The sequence below is a fragment of the Canis lupus genome, chromosome 32, assembly GCF_048164855.1.
Source record: "Canis lupus baileyi chromosome 32, mCanLup2.hap1, whole genome shotgun sequence".
Lineage (NCBI taxonomy): Eukaryota > Metazoa > Chordata > Mammalia > Carnivora > Canidae > Canis > Canis lupus.
The window spans coordinates 24600730-24620152 of record NC_132869.1 but is presented as its reverse complement, the minus strand read 5'-3'; the positions used below and the strand labels follow the sequence as shown (position 1 = coordinate 24620152).

The 19423-nt window shown below is 36.1% G+C and overlaps 1 protein-coding gene across 3 annotated transcripts in view; it reads left to right on the top strand.

Moving 5' to 3' along the window:
• Nucleotides 1–19423, top strand: part of NEDD4 (NEDD4 E3 ubiquitin protein ligase) — a 124061-nt gene that overhangs the window by 29019 nt on the left and 75619 nt on the right. For all 3 annotated transcript variants that reach the window (XM_072808677.1, XM_072808679.1, XM_072808678.1), the window contains one exon: nt 15756–15809. In XM_072808677.1, coding sequence (XP_072664778.1) covers nt 15756–15809 — 54 coding nt within the window. The remainder of the gene's footprint in view (nt 1–15755; nt 15810–19423) is intronic.

Genomic DNA, 19423 nt, shown 5'->3' with positions numbered 1-19423 from the left:
AAAAGAGTTTAATAGTTGGGTCATTGAAATCTCAGAAGAGGAAGAAGACATTGATGGAAAAAAATATTGAAAGAGATAATGGCCAAAAACTTTCAAATCTTTAAAGCTTAAAGAAAAACACAGAGTATATGCAAAGAAAACCATGCTCAGACACATCCTAGTCAAATTGCTGGAACCAAAGGTAATGGAGAAATTTTGAAGACAGCTTGGAAAATGGTAGTGGAATAATGATTTAAATAGCAAAAGGTTTCTCCTTAGATGCTATGGTGAAACAATATAATTAAGGTAACAAAGGAATAAAGAAGAGTCAACTCAAAGTTCTATACCTAACAAAAATATCCTTCAGGAATGATAGAGTAATAAAGGTATTCTAAGCTGAGGAAAAATAAGAGAATTTATTGCCAATAGATGTACTCTAAAGAAAATGCTAGGGATCCCTGCGTGGCGCAGCGGTTTAGCACCTGCCTGTGGCCCAGGGCGCGATCCTGGAGACCTGCGATCAAATCCCACGTCGGGCTCCCGGTGCATGGAGCTTGCTTCTCCCTCTGCCTATGTCTCTGCCTCTCTCTCTCTCTCTCTCTCTCTCTCTGTGACTATCATAAATAAATAAATAAATAAATAAATAAATAAATAAATAAATAAATAAAAAGAAAATGCTAAAAGAAATTATCTGGGCTAAAAGTAAATGATATTGAAGTAAATTTAACTTTAGAAATGAAAAAGCAACACCGAGAGTAAATATTGGTTATTATAATATATTATGTTCTCCTCTTGCATAACTTAAAATATTTATGGCTGTTGAAAGCAAAAATTCTAACACTGGTGATATTTATGTAGGTATAGTACGTATCACAGGTATAACATAAAGGAGTGAGGACAAGATGAACTTTTTGGTTATAGGGCTTCTACATATTACCTCAAGTGGCTCAATATTCACTTTAAGTAATCCACAAAAAGTTAAGTAATCCCTAGTACAACTACTGAAAAATAATGGAGAGATATAGCCAAAAAGACAGTAATAAATAAAAAACCCAGCAAATTCATCAAGAACCTACAGATATTAAATGGATAGTAAGGGATGCTATGAACAACTCTGTGCCCTTAAATTCATTAACTTAGATGAAATCAACCAATTCCTTTTTTAACTTTATTATTTTTTAAAAGATTTTATTTATTCATGAGAGATACAGAAAGAGAGAGAGAGAGGGAGAGACACAGGCAGAGGGAGAAACAGGCTCCCCTCAAGAAGCCCGATGTGGGACTCAATCCCAGACCCCAGGGTCACACCCTGAGCCAAAGGTAGATGCTCAACCATTGAACCGCCCAGGCATCCCCAACCAATTCTTTTTAAAGGTATGTAGTACCAGAACTTTAAGAAGATATAAATTACCTGAAAAGTTTTATAACTCTTAAAGAAGCTGCATTTGAAGTTAAAAACCTTCCAACAAAGAAAACTTCAGGCCCAGGTGGTTTTGCTGCTGAATTCTATCACACATTTAAGGAATAAATAATTCTAATCCTACACAGTATCTTACTGAAAACAGAGAAGGGAACATGTCCCAATTCATTCATGAGGCCATCATTACCCTGATACCAAAACCAGACAAATATTTTATAAGAAAAAACTGTGAAACATTAACCCTCACGACCATAGCCATTTTGGGGTAAGTTTACCAAATTGGGTCCCTCCCATTCTGAAAGGGCCAGTAATTCATTCTCAGATTACTTCTTGGTATGGGTTTGCCTTTTCAGTTTGCAGAACATCAACCAGCAAAACTGTCTGGGGACTTACAGGTGCATGTTTTATAGGGTTAGAAATCCACATATTTCAACCCTCTAGGGGACCCAATTCATAGTTAAAGAAGTGCAGGAATGAACTCATGACAATGGGATCCATTGGTTATATCACCTGTCACATCATCCAGAAGCCGGATCCTCAAAGAATACTGGAATGGCCTACAGTAGGCACAATTGAAGCACCAGTATGGAGACAATAGTCTGCAAAGATGGGGGGCCAGTTTATTCAGTAAACCAGAGACTTCGGTATGAAGCTGTGCTTGCAACAGAAAGGAGTTAGAAGTAGGAGTGGCCCCACCTGTCATCATTTCCAAACAAAATGGAGGACTATGTGCTTTCCAGCCTAGAACTCTGGGCTTTCCTGAGTTAGAGGTCTAAGTTCCCAAAGGGAGCACACTCAGTCCAAGGGAGATAGCGAGTCCCATCAAACCAGTCTTCAGCTGTTGCCAGAGCACTCTGGACTCCCTGTGTTTGGGAACCAGCAGGCAATTGAGGCTGTTATTTGGTTGAGCTTGCATGTATAGTCATTCTCCAAAATCTATCTGGATTTTGCAAGGACCACACTGGAGAATTAAATGAACCTGTTATAGGAACCACCCTTGTATCCTTTAGAGCTTTAGTAGTGGTATTAATCTTTGACATTCCCACCAGGTTGCAAGATTTTTGTTTGCATTTTAAACAGCTTTATTGAGATATAATTTACATAACATACAATTCACCCTCTCAAATTTTACCATTCAGTGGTTCTTAATGTATTTATAGTGTTGTGCAACCATCAACAAAATCAACTTTTAGAACATTTTCATTAGCCTGAAAGAAAAAGCCAGGCCCATTATCTGTCATTTTCCATTTTTCTCCAACACCTGCTCCTCGTCCCAGGCAACCACCAATCTACTTTCTGACTCAAGTTTGCCTATTTTGACCATTTCATGTAAATGGTTTCACTTAGTATGTGGTCTTTTGTGTCTGTTTTCTTTCACTTGGCATGTTTCCAAGGTTTAACCATGTTACAGCATGTATCAGTACTTCATTTATTTTTATTTCCAAATAATATTCTATTGTATGGATAATCACATTCTATTTATCCATGAATCAGTTGATGGACATTTGGGTTGTTTCTGCTTTTTAACTATAACAAATAGCATGTGGATATATATTGTCATTTGGAAGTATATACCTAGGAGTAGGATTGCTGGGTCGTATGAAGAAATGCCAAACTGTTTTCCAAAGTGGCTTCCACTTTACATTCTCACCAGCAGTATATGAGTTTTGATTTCTCCACATCCTTGATAACACTTGTTGTTATCTATGTTTTTATTACAGCCCTCCTAGTGTGAAATGGTATCGCACTATGGTTTTGATTTGTATTTCTCTGATGGCTAATGATAATGAACATCTTTTCATGAGTTTATTGAACATTTGTATATCTTCTTTGGAGAAATGTCTGTTTGGATTCTTTGCCCATTTTGTAATTGGATTATTTATCTTTATTATTGAGTTGTCATAGTTCTTTGTATTTTTGGATACAAGTCCCTGTCAGATACATGATTTGCAAAAATTTTCTTCCTTTCCATGGGTTGTCTGTTTTGATTTTATTGATGGTATTCTTTGAAGCATGAAAGTTATTAATTTTGAGGATGTTCAATTTATTTTTTCTTTTATTGCTTGTGCTTTTATTGTCATATCTAATCAATGTTTTGGATGTATTACCTTGACCAGAGGGAGAACAGTTTCAGAGGCTTCCACTTGGCTTTCTCACTTTGAGTAGCTCTTATTCCATAAGCCATGGATTCAACGTGGTGGTGGTGGTAGTGAGGGGACCCAAGTTCCAGTGTGTCAATGCCAATTTTACATTGAAAACCAGGGAAATTACTACTGGGTGGAACCACAGAACCAGTGGACTCAGTACAAGCTGAATTTCAGCCAGGACATTTCCCCAGTACACTACTGGAGAAGTCTCTAGGAATTGACCACTACCTTAAGCCAGGGACTATATGTGTCCCACTTTCTTCTCAGGGTGGGGAGCTTCTTGACAGCAGGTAAGTGTGGACTGGTCCTAAAACCCCACCACTCATACCATCTGTGTTGGCTTAGGCCCTCTAAGAAACAGACACTCAGATAGAATTAGATACACAAGAGGTTTATTGGGGAAGCACCTGTGAAGGTTAAAGAAGAAGGATGCACAAATGGAAAGAGCCTTCTCATCATGATGCAGGCTAATACTTGTGCAGGGAGGGGGAAAAGGATTGGTAGGAAGAGTCCCACATTGCAGCACGGTTCTGAGAAACTCTTACCCAAGCCGATGAAGATTTTCCCAGGAAAGATTATCTGTTAGGCATGAATGACCAGGCTCTAGATCCCTGCTATGCCCAGTCTTTGGGAGAACGCCAGGAGAACATACTGGGTAGATTCAAAGGTGTGTGGTTATTTGGAGGCTGTTGATCAGCTATGCAGGTTCTCTTGAAAGAGATCTAAATAGCTCAACTCTGGCTGTTAAAATTGTGATACTTTAAAGATGCATATGGTAATCCTCAAAGCAGCCACTAAAAAATTAAAATGGAAAATGATAGGCAAAAAAATCAGTAAAGGAAAGAAAATGAAATATCAATAAATAGTAATTTTTTAAAAAGATAAAAGGGAATAAAAGAGAAATAGAATAGAAATAGAAAGATGATGGTCAAAAAAAAAAAAAAAAGAAAGAAAGATGATGGTCATAAAACCAACCATCTCAATAAATACTGGGAAAAAAAAGAAACCCAAGATTCAACCATATGTTCTTAATAGATACACTTTGACTATAAAGACACAGGTCAAAAGTAAAAGTACAAAAAAAGACCATTCAAACACTAAGCCATAAAAAAAGAAAAAGCCCCAAACAAACAAACAAAACCCTGGTAAGGTTGTACTAACATTAGATAAGTAGACTTTAGGATGAAAAGTATTACTAGAGATAAAGAGGGACATTTCATGAACATAAGAGGTCTTAGTCATCAGGAACATATACCTAATAAAAGACCTTCAAAATTATAAAGTAGAAATTGATAGATGTAGGGAATAGTTGAAGATTTTATCACTCCTCTCTCAATAATGATAAAACAACTAGACAAAAAAAATGTCGGTAAATACGTAATAGATTTGAACAACACTATCAACCAACCCATTTGGTATGTATAGAAGACTACATCTAATACCTGAAGAATATACATTGTTTTTATATGCCTATGGAACATTCACCAAGATAGACTACATATTGGGCCATAAACAAGTTTGAATACATTTAAAAGACCTGAGATTCAACATGTTCTCTGAAAATAGAATTCAGTAATATAAATATACCTGGGAAATCCACAAATATTTGGAAATTAAGCAACATATTTTAAATAAGCCGTGGATCAAAAATGAAATCATAAGGAAAATTACAAGCCCTCTTAACTGATTATTAAAGTATAACATTATCAAAATATGGGATGAGCTAATTCAGTGCTCAGAGACAAATTTGCACCGTTAAGTGCTTACATTCAAAAGAAAAATGTTAAAATCAGTGATTTAAGAGTGATCTACCCTAGGAAAAAAAGTAGAAGAAAATAAGAATAGAAATCAGTGACATAGAGAATGGATAAAAAGTCAAGAAAATAAATGAAACCAAAGGTAGTTTTTTGAAAAGAGTAATAATTGATTTGCTATAGCTAGCCCAAATAAGAAAGAAAACTCAAATACCCACTATGAAGAATGAAAGGTACAGGGGCTCCTGGGTGGCACAGTCAGTTGAGTGACTGACTCTTGGTTTCAGCTCAGGTCATGATCTTGGGGTTGTGAGATCAAGCCCCACTTTAGACTCCAAGCTCAGCCAGGAGTCTGCTTAAGATTCTCTCTCCCTCTACCCACTCCCCCACTCTTACTCTCTAAAATAAATAAATAGTTTTTAAAAGAATAAAAGATATATCCCACAAACAATAATAATAAAAATTAACATGGACAACTTTATGGCAATAATTTAACTTAGCTAAATGGACAGATCTTCCAAAAGCCAAAACTATATCAAAGCCAGTAGGAGTAGAAAGAGAAAATGTAGATATCTGTTAGAGGAATTTTAATTGTAATTAAAATTCAGAATTATTTAAAATTGGAATTAAAAATCTTACTATTTTTTTTAAACCTTTATTTATTTATTTATTTTTATTTTTATTTTTTTAATTTTATTTATGATAGTCACACACAGAGAGAGAGAGAGGCAAAGACATAGGCAGAGGGAGAAGCAGGCTCCATGCACCGGGAGCCCGACGTGGGATTTGATCCCAGGTCTCCAGGATTACACCCCGGGCCAAAGGCAGGCGCTAAACCGCTGCGCCACCCAGGGATCCCAAAATCTTACTATTTTTGATGATCTTGATTTTCTTTTAGAAAAGATGCTTGAAAATCGGTACTACTTTAAGTGAGAGATATTAACACAAAAATAAGAAAGAAGCCATTTGTAAATGATAGAGCAGGTTTATATTCTTTCACTGTCTTTTATTCATTGTTTCTTTTACCATAATTTCACTATTACCAAATGTTCTAGCCAGTGTGACTTTACTCTGGGATCATAGACTGCACATTTATTTCCATCAGAACTTTGCAGATTTATTGCAACAACAACTAGATAAATCTGTGTTTAGATCAATGCTAATTCATCACAGCTAGAAAAGAACTGAAAACATGTGGTGATTTAGTATTTTCTGTACAAAGGACATTATTATGTGTGGTCCTCTACTTTCCTCTTTGTCATTTATATCATTATTTATACATAGCACGGAATGTTTTCAATCGAATGTATTCACATAAAATAGCTTTTGAGGTAATCCTTTACAGTCAAAACTTGGCTATTGGGCATTTAACCAAATGGAAATTGTGGTCAGAAGTTGAAGGGAGCCTTTATGTATCTTTGAGAAAACATGAAGTTCAAAGAAAGTTTTTGCGGAGAACTGTTACTGGTAGATTAACAAACAGGAAAGACTCCAAATTGAAGTTAATGCTTCATAGCAAATTGTAGTAAAATCTACACTTAGAGTTAGCTGCTCAGATGAGACTAAAGGAGGCAAGTTATGGGTGCGAAGAACATTGGGCACATTAGGTGCAATGTACACTGTGTACTCTGTGTGTGAACACAGTGCATGAGCATCTGAAAAAGCTCACTCCATCCCTCATATTCCTGTGGTACTTGGTTTGTATCCTTAGAAGTCATACTCAGTATATGATACAGTGGACCCTTGAACAACACAGGTTTGAACTGCGTGGATCCACTTAAATGGCAGATTGTTTTTCTTTTTTTTTATAAATACGGTACAGTACTATAAATGTATTTCTCTTCTTTATGATTTTCTTAATAATATTTTCTTTCCTCTAACTTATTTTAAGAATGTATTTAATATATATAACAAACACAATAAACAATAAGCACACTATCTTGATTTATGTTTATCTGTAAGACACTGGTTAACAGTAGACTATTAGCAGTTAAGTTAAGTTTTGGGGGGGTTCAACATTATACACAGATTTTCAACTGTACCCCCTAGCCCCCATATTGTTCAAGGGCCAACTGTATTTACATAATGTATCTATGTTCATGCATATGATCTGTAGGGAAACATGGATCTAAAAATGTGGAAAAACAGGGTCCTCTCAGTTGTGCATACTATACCATCCTGGGTGAACTCTGTGTCTGAATCTGAGGAGCCCCTTTTCTGAGCATATTACTTGTTTGTCATAGTTGGCTTTTCAAAGTGGTAAAATTTTCTTTTTTTCTACCTGCCTAGTAGAGACCCTGGTTCTGGAAATTTGGATAAAACAGTTATTGATATATGAAATATATATATAATGAATTATATATGTTTTAAGAGAAATAAAATCAGCTATAATTTAATTACTATAAAAATGCCACTGTGCGATTTTCTAGTATTATTTCCTATGTGTTTTTATCCATATATTTATACTCTTCTACCTCTACATACACACACAAAATTGGTGTGAGGGTTTTCTATATTTGTTTCCAGGTACTTTGGTGGTGCTTGCTATTGAGATGGCCACAGCCCCTCAACAAAGCTCACTGTCTCCTGTGGACCCCTATGAACATGTTTCTCAAAATAAGTGCCAGTGTACTGAGCATTATGAAAGGGGAAACACCAGATTCTAGGAAGTATCAGGGAGATATTAAGAAATTTAGCCCCTCTGACGAAGTGTACCACTTAGGGTGCTTTTGGTTTCAAGTAATAGATTGATGCAACAACTCATATTAGCTTAACCAATAAGCACATTTATTATCTCTAATCATAAGAATCATACATAGAGGAATGTAGGTGACCACAGCAGCTGAACAGTCATGTGTGACCCAGCCTCTCTGGGATTCTCTTGGCTTTCTCTCCAGGTCACAAGATGCTTGCAGCAGTTCCAAACATCATAGCCTCACACAATGATATCCGTAGGTAGAAAAAGGAGCATTTTCCCCCCATGCATCTCTTTTAAAAAAGGGAAGCATCCTTTCTGAAAGGTCTTCCAGGAGACTTTGAGATTCTTACCTCTTGGGGCTAGAATTGTGTCATTTATTATTTCTAGCCCAATTTTTGGTATGGAGAATGGAATTACAAGGCTTAGAAGAATCAGGATTCAGCTCCTAGGGGTGGGGAGTGGCCATCTATCCCTGACATACATTGTCATTGTCATCCACTATTTGAATAAAATCAGAATTCTTTTAGATAGGAAGAAGAAGTGGGGGACATCCCATTAATAAAGCACTGAATAAATTATGGTACAGCCATACAATGAAATCCTCATCAGCTATTTGAGAAGAAACATGTATATGTATTAATAGAGTATTAGTTTCAAAATATACTAGTGAAGGAGCAAAGGCACAGAACATTGTATGATGTATCTATTTGTGTAAAGACAGAAACAAAAAAATGCTTTCTCATATGCTGCTATTTGCATAAAATATTTCTAGAAGGACCTAAGAAACCACAGTATTTTCTCTGAGGATGGGACAAGAATAAGAAAATTTTAATTTACTGTATCTTTTTTACTGTTTGGATATTTTCCCCATGACTATGTATCTATATTTTTATATTTGTTGATGAAAATAACTATAAGAGAAAGCAGACATAAAACATGTAAATAAAAATGCCAAGATACTTTCTATTTATATAATGCTTTATGCTTGTCAAAATACCTTTCTGGGGCACCTGGATAGCTCAGTCAGTTAAGCATCTGACTCTTGATTTCAGCTCAAGTCATGATCTCAGTGTTGTGAGATCGAGCCCTGTGTTGGGCTCCATGCTGGGCATGGAGCCTGCTTAAGATTGTCTCTCTCCCTCTGCTCCCCCACTTGCCCTTCCTCTCTAAAAAGAGAGAGAGAGGGGATCCCTGGGTGGCTCAGCGGTTTGGCACCTGCCTTCGGCCCAGGGCGCGATCCTGGAGTCCCGGGATTGAGTCCCACGTCGGGCTCCCGGCATGGAGCCTGCTTCTCTCTCCTCCTGTGTCTCTGCCTCTCTCTCTCTGTCTATCATAAATAAATAAATAAATCTTTTAAAAAAATAAAATAAAATAAAATAAAATAAAAAGAGAGAGAAAATAAAAATACCTATCTAATTCATTTAACTTTTACACAGTGTTATTTTAAAATGGACTTAGGACATACATCCACATAAAAACTTGTATGTGAATGTTCATAGCATCATTAATCATTATAGTCAAAAAGTAGAAACAACTCAAATGGCTATCAACAAATGGATGGATGCACAAAATGGGATTTATACAAACAATGGGGTATTTTTCAGCTGTAAGAAGAAATGAAGTACTGATGCATACTACAACATGGGTGAATCCCAAGAAAGTAGCAAGAAGCCAATTACAAAAGACCACATATTGTACAATTCCACTTACATTAAATGTCTAGAATAGATGAATTCTCTAGAGACAAAAAGTAGATTGGAGGTGGTCTGAGACTGGAGATCTTGAGGGGGAATTAGGAGTGACTGCTAAGGGACATGGGGTTTCTTTTTGAGGTGATGAAAATGTTCTAAAATCATGACAGTTGCACACTTTATGAAAATATTAAAAACCATTAAATTGTACGCTTTCAATGGGTCAATCATATGGTTTGTGAAATATATCTCAATAAAGCTACTTTTTGAAATGTACCTGCATTGTTTTTTTCCCTGCATCCACCAGTAGAATTTCCGGGAACATTACTTCAGATTCCTTATGAACACTGTAGAATAAATCGACATTTACCAATACTTTGATTCTTCTTCGAATTTTTGGTTACTCCTCTGGCAATTTTTTTTCTCTATCATTTTTTGCATTTATAGACTTACATGCTAATTTTTTCCCCAAAAAATCCATCACTAGCATTTTAGTTTTTGCTTCTTCTGCTTTCAGCTTTCCTGTAAATATGACCCTGTAAACTCTTTTTGTGTGACCATAGCTTTACTCCTAATAAATTTCTAAGAATTATCTCATCAAAAAATTCACACATAGCTTAAAAATGAGATCACATAAAGGGGCTCATGATAGAAAATGACAGACTCTAGCGCCCCTCTCCCTCTTGCTATTCCCGCTTCCCAGGAGAAACCACTTTTTAACTGTTTCTGTTTGTTATGCTGACTGTTATTCCCATATCGCTGAACAGCTCACACATCCATGTTCCAAACTGACTTCAAGCCATGACAGATGAATAAATAGCCAGCTTATGTTTGGCCAGTAGTTTGGTCCCTCATGGGGTTCTAGGTTGAAAATAATTTTTCCTCAGAAGCTTGAAGGCATCCAAAAAAAAAAAAAAAAAAAAAGAAGAAGAAGAAGCTTGGAAGCATGGCTTCATGATAACATTGTTGTCTATCATGCTGCTGCTGAAAAGTCTGATTCTTATTCTTTTAGGGGTGATTCTTTTCTCTTTCTCTGAAATGTTTGATAATTACTCTAGTGTTTTAAAATTTCACAGGGATATGCCTTGTGTGTACAGTTCTAAATTCATTGTGTTGGGCCGTTGATAAACATTTCAATTTAAAGACTACTGGTTTCTTAAAGCTCTGAACATTTGTGTAAGTAATTGTTTTAATAATTTTCTTCCCAAATTATCATTTGAGGATTCCAGCTGGTTGGATTCAGTCACCTAGACTGATTCTTCCTCAACCAGAATTCTTCATGTGAACCAGAGAACACAGAAAATGGTTTGACTGACTGTTTTCTCATGCCTTTCAAGGGTGATCTTACCCAGTACCATGCTAGATACAGAGAGAAATTAACTATGTTATATACAGTAAATGTCTTAAGATATAGGGGTCAGAAAACTTATTTTTTTTTGAAGGTTTTATTTATTTGAGAGAGAGAGAGAGTGCATGAGCAGGGGGAGAGGGGCAGAGGGAGAGAAAGAAGCAGACTTCCCACTGACAAGGGACCCTGATGTGGGGCTTGATCCCAGGACTCTGAGATCAAAGTCAGATGCTTAACCAACTGAGCTACCCAGGCCCCCCTAGCAAACTTTTTTAAAAAAGAGACAGATAGTAAATACTTTAGTTTATGGGCCTATTATGTAGCTACTTATATATCCATTTAAAATGTAACCATTTTAAAATTTTAAAATATTACTATTTCATGGGCTGTTTAAAAAAAAAGCAAAAAATAAAAAAAATTTAAAAAAATTTTTTTAAAAAGCAGGTGGCTGGCTGGGTTTGGCCAGCAGCCATAGTTTTCTCAACTTCTACTTTAGGGCACTAGGGTTCAGTTTTTTCACTGAATTCTGAGGATTCAGAAAATCCTTTTTTATTTCCTCTCATACTTTCTCCAACTTAGCTTATTGTTCTTTTGAGAGATTCTTTGCAAATTTACATTACGTTGTTTATATTTGAATTCAATGGTCATTTTTATTTCCAACGCCTCTTTGTTTTCTACTTGTTCCCTCTTTATAGTCTACTGTTTTGCTTTATGGATTCAGAACTTTCTCAAATATTTCTATTTATACTTTTTAAAAATGTCTTCTGTTGTTTCCTAAATCATTTGTTTTACCTTTACGGACAGTTTTTCTGTTTGTACCTCTGTGATCTTTGGTAATCTAATCATAGTAAAAGGTGATACAATAGGAAACATCACCTATTCTATACATACAAGGCATAAACATTCAGCAATTACATGTTACATTTTTAGCGTCCATTTAAGTTTTACATATTAAAACTGGTGGTTGCCTTTTCGTAAAACCTCTAGCTGAAATCAGATGCAAAGAGAAACTGATGATGTGGGTGTCTGTGACCATCCAGAGGTCAAGTGTTATATGAGCATTCTCATTAGGGGGATTGCATTATTTTGAGTTTTCAGCCTCTGCTCTGCTTACTGCTTTCATCCCTACCTCATCTATCCAATGGGGAGTTGTTGAAATTGCCCACTTGCTGATGGCCCTCATTATCTTTGCTGTAATGGTTTTATACCTCTTATGAACTCCTTTACTATTACTTAAATGGGATCTCAGGAGGGGGAGGATAAATATTCATGTTCAGGCTGTCATTTTGAATTAGTATTCTCACCACACATGTTAAATTGTATTGTTGCACTTATTGTGTGTCTCAGATACAGGAAACAACATCATATGTCATTTATGCTATTTCAGTAGGGAAATAGCACATGTCCTATATTAACTTTGATAAAAAGGAAGATTGTAGTGTTGTAATAGCCGAAAACAGAGAAGTACAAGTGACTGGGGTGGTGAGGCTTTAAGGAGGATTTGACATCTGAACTAAGGCTTGAACATAAAGTAGAGAAGGTGTTTCAAGTGGAGACTTCAGCATGTACTGAAGCACAGTAAGTGGTGAGTCGTCTGTTTCTAAGGTCATTAGAACATAGTATATATGTATATTTGGGTTGGCAGGTGGACGGTTGTTGGAAACAAGGCTGGACAGGCAAATTGGACTCAGATCATGAGGGATCATTCCGTGCTCTTTGGATTTCATTGTTTAGGCCATTGGGAACAACTTTCGAGTAGGTCAGTAAAGATAGCCTAGACAGTCTTTTAGGTAAGTCAATCCACTTACAGTAGGAAAAATAAAAAGATACGATAGTTGATGTAGCAAATCCTGTTAGGAAGCTAAATTAAATGCTAAACCAGGACAGCAGAGGCCTTATTAGATCAGCTATTATACCTATTTTCTTAGCAATATTTGTCAAACTTCTACAGTATATGCCAGGTACTTTGATAGACACTGAGACTTTTGATTTTTTTCCTCAAAATGTTTTTCATGGCCTTTCTCCCTTCCTTTTTTCACTGAGACCATCTCAGGCAAAGCTCTCATGCACACTTCATGCTTGAGTCCCTAGAACCACAGTCCCTATGGACTCCAGGGTTTCTCTCCAGCCCAATTTATTTTGTGTATCACTGACAAAATAATATTACATATGATCTACATCATGTCATTTTTCCTTTAAAAGGTTCATTTCTTCCCTATCTATCAAGTCATAACTTCTTTTCTGGATTTCAGTACCCTCGGCCTTGCTGTAGCCTAAGTAATCAAAATTTTTTGCCAGTTTCTAATACAAAAATGTTATCACTTTGATCTCCTGAGAGCATGCTCATTCTGCCCCATGTCTTTCCTCATGTGATCTCCTTGCTGTGAATGTTCTGTATATTTTCTTATTCAAATTCTTCCCATAATTAAGTTTCATCTCCTCCCCAAATTCCTCTATATCTTCTTAGAAAAGATTATTGTCTTACACTACTTTTCTATTCCCATGGTGTCTCACCCTTGACTGGGGCTTCCATCCCCATTGTTGCTCCATGGTCACAATGTGACTGTAAGAGAGCCAGCTGTCTTAACCAACGCAGGAAGAGAAATGCAAGGGCAGAAGGGACATCTCTCCCAGCTGAGTCAGCTTCATTTAAAGACCTCTCCCAGAAGCCCATCCAATGACTGCCAGTAGGTTGGCCTCTGGTTGTTTCTGGTTGTAAGGAAACCATTTTTAGATAGACATATTCAGAATGCCAATGTTGAACAAGTCCAGAAGGCACTATTTGTAGAGAAAATAATACATAAAATAGAATGGAGCATTTGCTATTTTGATCTAGGTGATGATGACACAGTATACGTATATAAAAAAGTCATCAGGCTGTGGCTAACAGACACATGAAAAGATGCTCCACATCACTAATCATCAGGGAAATGCAAATCAAAACCATGATGAGATACCAGAACGGCTAAAATAAGAAACACAAGAGACAACAAATGTTGGTGAGGATGTGGGGAAAAAAGAACCCATGTACACTGTTGATGGGAACGCAAACTAATGCAGCCACTGTGGAAAACAGTGTGGAGGTTCCTCAAAGTAAAAATAGAATGACCATATGATCCAGTTCTGGGTGTTTACCCAAAGAATATGAAAACACTAGTTCTAAAAGATACATGCATCCCTAAGTTTACTGCAGCATTATTTACAATAGCCAAAATATGGAAGCAACCCAAGTGTCCATCAATAGATGCATGGATAAAGAAGACTGGTGTGTGTGTGTGTGTGTGTGTGTGTGTGTGTATTATATGTATATAATATATATATTAGAATATTACTCCACCATAAACAAAAACTAAAATCTTGCCATTTGCAACAACATGGATGGATCTAGAGGGTAGAATGCTAAGCAGAATAAATGAATCAGAGAGACAAATACCATATGATTTCACGCATATGTGGAATTTAAGAAACAAAACAAATGAACAAAAAAAAATGAAACAGAAAAATAGACTTTTAAATATAGAAAACAAACTGATGGTTATAAGGGGGAAGTGGGTGGGGGGTATGGGTTAAACAGGTAAAGAGGATTAAGGAGTGCACTTGTGATGAGCACTCAGTAATGTGTGGAAGTGTTGAATCACTACGTTGTACACCTGAAATTAATATACACTGTATGTTAATTATACTGGGATTAAAATTTTTAAAAACACATAAAGAAAAAATGGGCTCAATATTAAGAATATACTAAGAAAAATAGAAACAATGAAAAATTAGTAAGGATGTAGAGAATCTGAATAAATAAACTGAATAAAATTGATCTAACAAAAGTTTATCATACGTTGCTGCCTAATATAAAAAATTTCAACGATTTGAGATGGCATTGGAATGCTTACATATCTGGCTCTTTATCAGGCCCTGGAAAATTTCAATAAATGAAAAAAATAAAGACTGCATTTACTTTTAATAATTCCTTCTTACATTATTATAGTATGTATTTTATATATTTTAATGCCTTCTTATATTTATTACAGTTGCATCTTCATTGTAAACACTAAATATTGTGGATTGAACCTGTAGTCCTATGCAATACTTTCTCCTATGAAATACTTTTTTTGTGTGTTAATACAATTACTTTTTTTCTTTTTGTATCATTTACTTCATATGCTGAAATATTTTAGCATATGTGGAAGGGTCAGCTTTGAAAAATAAAATAAATAAGATCATCCTGTAAGTGAAAACTCAGTATATATTTTTTTGACTGATAGTATCCTTTATATGGTAGAAGCAAAACACAGTTTTATCAAGTCAGTACTGAAAAGGATTCTGAACACGAGTTTCCATAAAATCAGTATCCAATTTGGGTAGTTCTAACTTGATAAATAAGAAGTCAGCAAATAAGGTTGATAATAACAAGTTAAAATATAACCTATATTTTTTAATGTAGACATTTAAGTAATTTTTTGAAATTTTATTTTCCATTCTTTTATTCTATTTTAGAGAAAAATGTAAAAATAAGCACCCAAATCCACTTCATTGTTGTGGTAAAACTTAGAAAATGGTGATGTAGGACTGGTCTGATTTTGTATTGTGTCTCGTGTAATTTAAAATAGTCTGTAAATAGCAGGAATTAGGAAATGGCAACATTTCAAGCATTTATTTCTCAGAGTCTGGGTTGATTGTTCATTTGTTTTTAAAGAAAGTGTTGTGTTTTTCTTACTTAGGTCCATCCTCAGCAGCACCGGCTTCTTTTTGAAGTATTTGATGAAAATCGATTGGTAAGTTACATTGTACTAGTGTGAAATACAAGCAAGGTTATATCTCAACTACAGCATCAAGTAGTGAGCTGGGAATCTGTGATGTTGCAGATGACCTAAGGATGGTTATGGAGGCTCTGGGCAAAATGGGGAAGTAGATAAAATTTTTTTTCCTCCTTCCTAGTGCTACTTTGTATTCTTCCACTTTCCTCCCAGGCACCTCTCTTTGTGTCAATTCTCAAGAGATTGCACGACCTAAGGGAATGGCAGGAGAGCTGGCCTGTTTGTCTTGCCTTTCCCTCACACTCATCCAGCGTGGGGTGGTGTGGTGTGGTGGGTATGCCCAGGCTCAGGGAGCCTTCTCCCAGAGGGCTACACCTGTGCCTCCTCACTGCAGTGGATTTCTTTGCCCCATTCACTCTCTCCTCCCCTACCCTTCTACAAAGGAAGACGGTCTGTCCTCAGTTACACTAATAAAGTCCTCTAAAGGACTGCCACCTCTTACACAGGGAAAGAGAGAAAGAGAAAGAAAAGAAAAAGCGAAGTTAAGCCTTATTTATTTTATTTTTGTGAAATGGTAGTTCTAATTCCTGATTTCCTAAAAACTATCTTGAAGTCTTATCCTTTTCCTAATTTTGTCTCTTAGGAATGCTATTTCAAAACCTTTTCTTAGCAACTTATATATATATTTTAAAACTGTAAGATTTGAACATGAAGGTGTAAGAATATTGTTATGTATTCAAGGCATATCAGTTATTAAACAGAAGCACCAACAAAGAAACAATCATTCACATTTTGGCTAACAAAGAAACTGAATTTTTAAAATTTGTTTTTAGTGTCGGACTACATAACATATTTTTTCCTTCTCAAAAAATGATAACTAGTAATGGAAGATACTGCAAATGAAATCTAGTCATTAGCAATCATAATAAGCAAAAGTGCTTTTTATCACCAAAGATGACTTCATTACTAACTGCCTCTAACTTTTTGAGGCTGAGTGACATGAAAGATGTTGATGTTTGGTTATCAGATATGGTCAGGTGCAGAGCCTTTGGTTTTCTATTTGTATTTTTTATTTTTCTATAGAATAAAGATTTTTTCCCCTTCTGTCTCTACAGATTTGTTTCCCTTCTAGATGAGACCATGTGAAATTTAGTATTTGTATTTTTTATTTTTATTTTTTTAAAGATTTTATTTATTTATTCATGAGAGACACAGAGAGAAAGAGAGAGGCAGACACAAAGGCAGAGGGAGAAGCAGGCTCCATGCAGGGAACCTGAAGTGAGATCCTGGTCTCCAGGAACACACCCTGGACTGAAGGTGGCGCTAAGCCGCTGAGCCACCTGGGCTGCCCCGTATTTGTATTTTTTAAATCATGAAATAAACACACAAAAAGTGTATGTAATATAAATCCTTTATTTATTTTTTTAATATATATTTTTTTAATTTGAAAGCAAGAGAGCAAGCAGGAAGAGGGATAGAGAAAAGGAGAAGCAAGAGGCAGACTCCCCTGCTGAGAGGGAGCCTAGCATGGAAATTCTGGGATCATGACCTGAGCTGAATGCAGATGCTTAACCAACTGAGCCATTCAGGCGCACCCTAAATCCTTATTTAAAATAATAAGACAAATATCTGTGCACTTATTATTCAACTTACAAACTAGAACATTACCAAAATCTACAACCCTTCTTTTGCCCTCCCCAGCAGCATCTCCTTTTCTTCCTCCAAATATAATATAAATTCTTACTTTATTTTTTAAAATATTACATTTTAATGCTTTGCTGAATATTGTGCTTATCATTGCTTTGAAAAAACTTGTTTATCATGTGTATATATATATCCCTGAGTATAGTTTCCTTTTGCATTTTTTTGAACTTATTAAAATATCATCACTCAATATATTCCTTTCTGACATGTTAACATGCCATTTAGGGTATCAACGTTGGATACTCTGCTCTGCATTAGAAATATAGCTTTTCTCAAGGAGTTCACTGGGAAAAGGAAGCAAGAAATAATTAGAACAGGGTAGTGTGTATCATTCTAATCATCTGATTTGTTGTTAGTCCTAGCAGGTAATTGAAGTGTACATATCACCTGAGATGTTTTAGAAACTAAAACCATTGGTAGAGTAACAGGCTTGATTGTATAGCAGTAAATGTCCTGTGCTAGTGTAAATGTCATTTACATTTATTCCCCTATAGCATTCACAACCAAATTAAGAACATACCCTTTTCCTAGCAATTTCTCTTTGAAAATGTTTGGTGAAGAGCACAGATAAAATTTTAAGCAGAAACAATTTCTGGTCCTCTGGAAAATATTTGTAATATAAGTATTATTTGTTTTTGAAAAAGAGTAGTCTTGTGTCCCTCTTGTTTAGTCAATTTTAAGACCTACGGGTTATAAACTAGCAGTTTGGTGATGATATAGTGGTGGCAATGACAGTAATGGCACGTTTCAGAATGATGTGGCTTGAAATGAATTCTACCCCCGATGCAAAAGTTAGTGCTTCTTTGTCCCTGAGCTAAGAGATACACCTGCACACATCCAGCCTCTGAAGCTTAAGGAAATGCCTATATTCTATATTCTTTTTTTTTATTCTATATTCTGAATGGAGATACTGTGCTTAAATTTAATGGTCATATTAGTCAGAGTTCTCCAGAGAAACAAAACCAACAGGAGATACACACACACACACACACACACACACACAGAATAAGAAAGAGAGAGAGGGAGGGGGAGAGAAGTTGAGAAAGATTGATTTGTTTTAAGGAATTGGTTCATGTGATTGTGGAGGCTAGCAAGTCTGAAATCTGTGGGCTGGGACTAGCAGGTTGAATATTCAGGTAAGAGTGGATGTCACAGTCTTGAATCTGAAATCTGTAAGGCAAGCCTGGAAGCTGGAAACTTAGGCAAGGTTTCTATGTTGTAATGGAAAGTGGAATGAAATGGAATTGTTTCTTCTTCAGGAAACCTGTCTTTGCTCTTAAGACCTTTAGCTGTTAATGAAGCCCACCACATCATGGAGGGTAATCTGCTTTACTCCAAATCTACTGGTTTAAATGTTAATCACATCTGAAAAATACCTTCATAGCAACATCTGGACAGCTGTTTTACTAAATAGCTGGGCAAAAGAGCCTAGCCAAGTTGATATATGCAATTAATCATCACAGTGGGCTTTGGCCTTCAAAGTTCTAGTCAATCATTAGGGCTATCCAGGGTCGATCCCTGACATTTAGATCATCACATTATTTTCTGTATATATAATCAAGAACCAAACTCTCAGAATGTGGAGTCCTGAGCTCCAACCTGATCCTAAGGCATTATGTATTTAATTCCAGAATGTGAAATTCTACAAGACTTGCATAGATTACTCCCGAGTGAGGGCTGTCACCACTCTCCAGCTCTTCACTCACGTTTAAGTTTGATGCTCCTCTTTTAGAATATCTTTGGCTAAGGGGCTCCATTTTGCCCCAGGTTCTCCACTTAACTGCTCTAATGGTGGTACAGGTCCACCAGGTACAAGTTCTGTGCAATTCCAGGCCAGAGCCAGCAACACAAACTCTTCAGCCTTTCTACAGCCAAAATTCAGACTGGCTGGCTGGGAAGTGCATGTGATTCTCTCATCTTACTTTTCC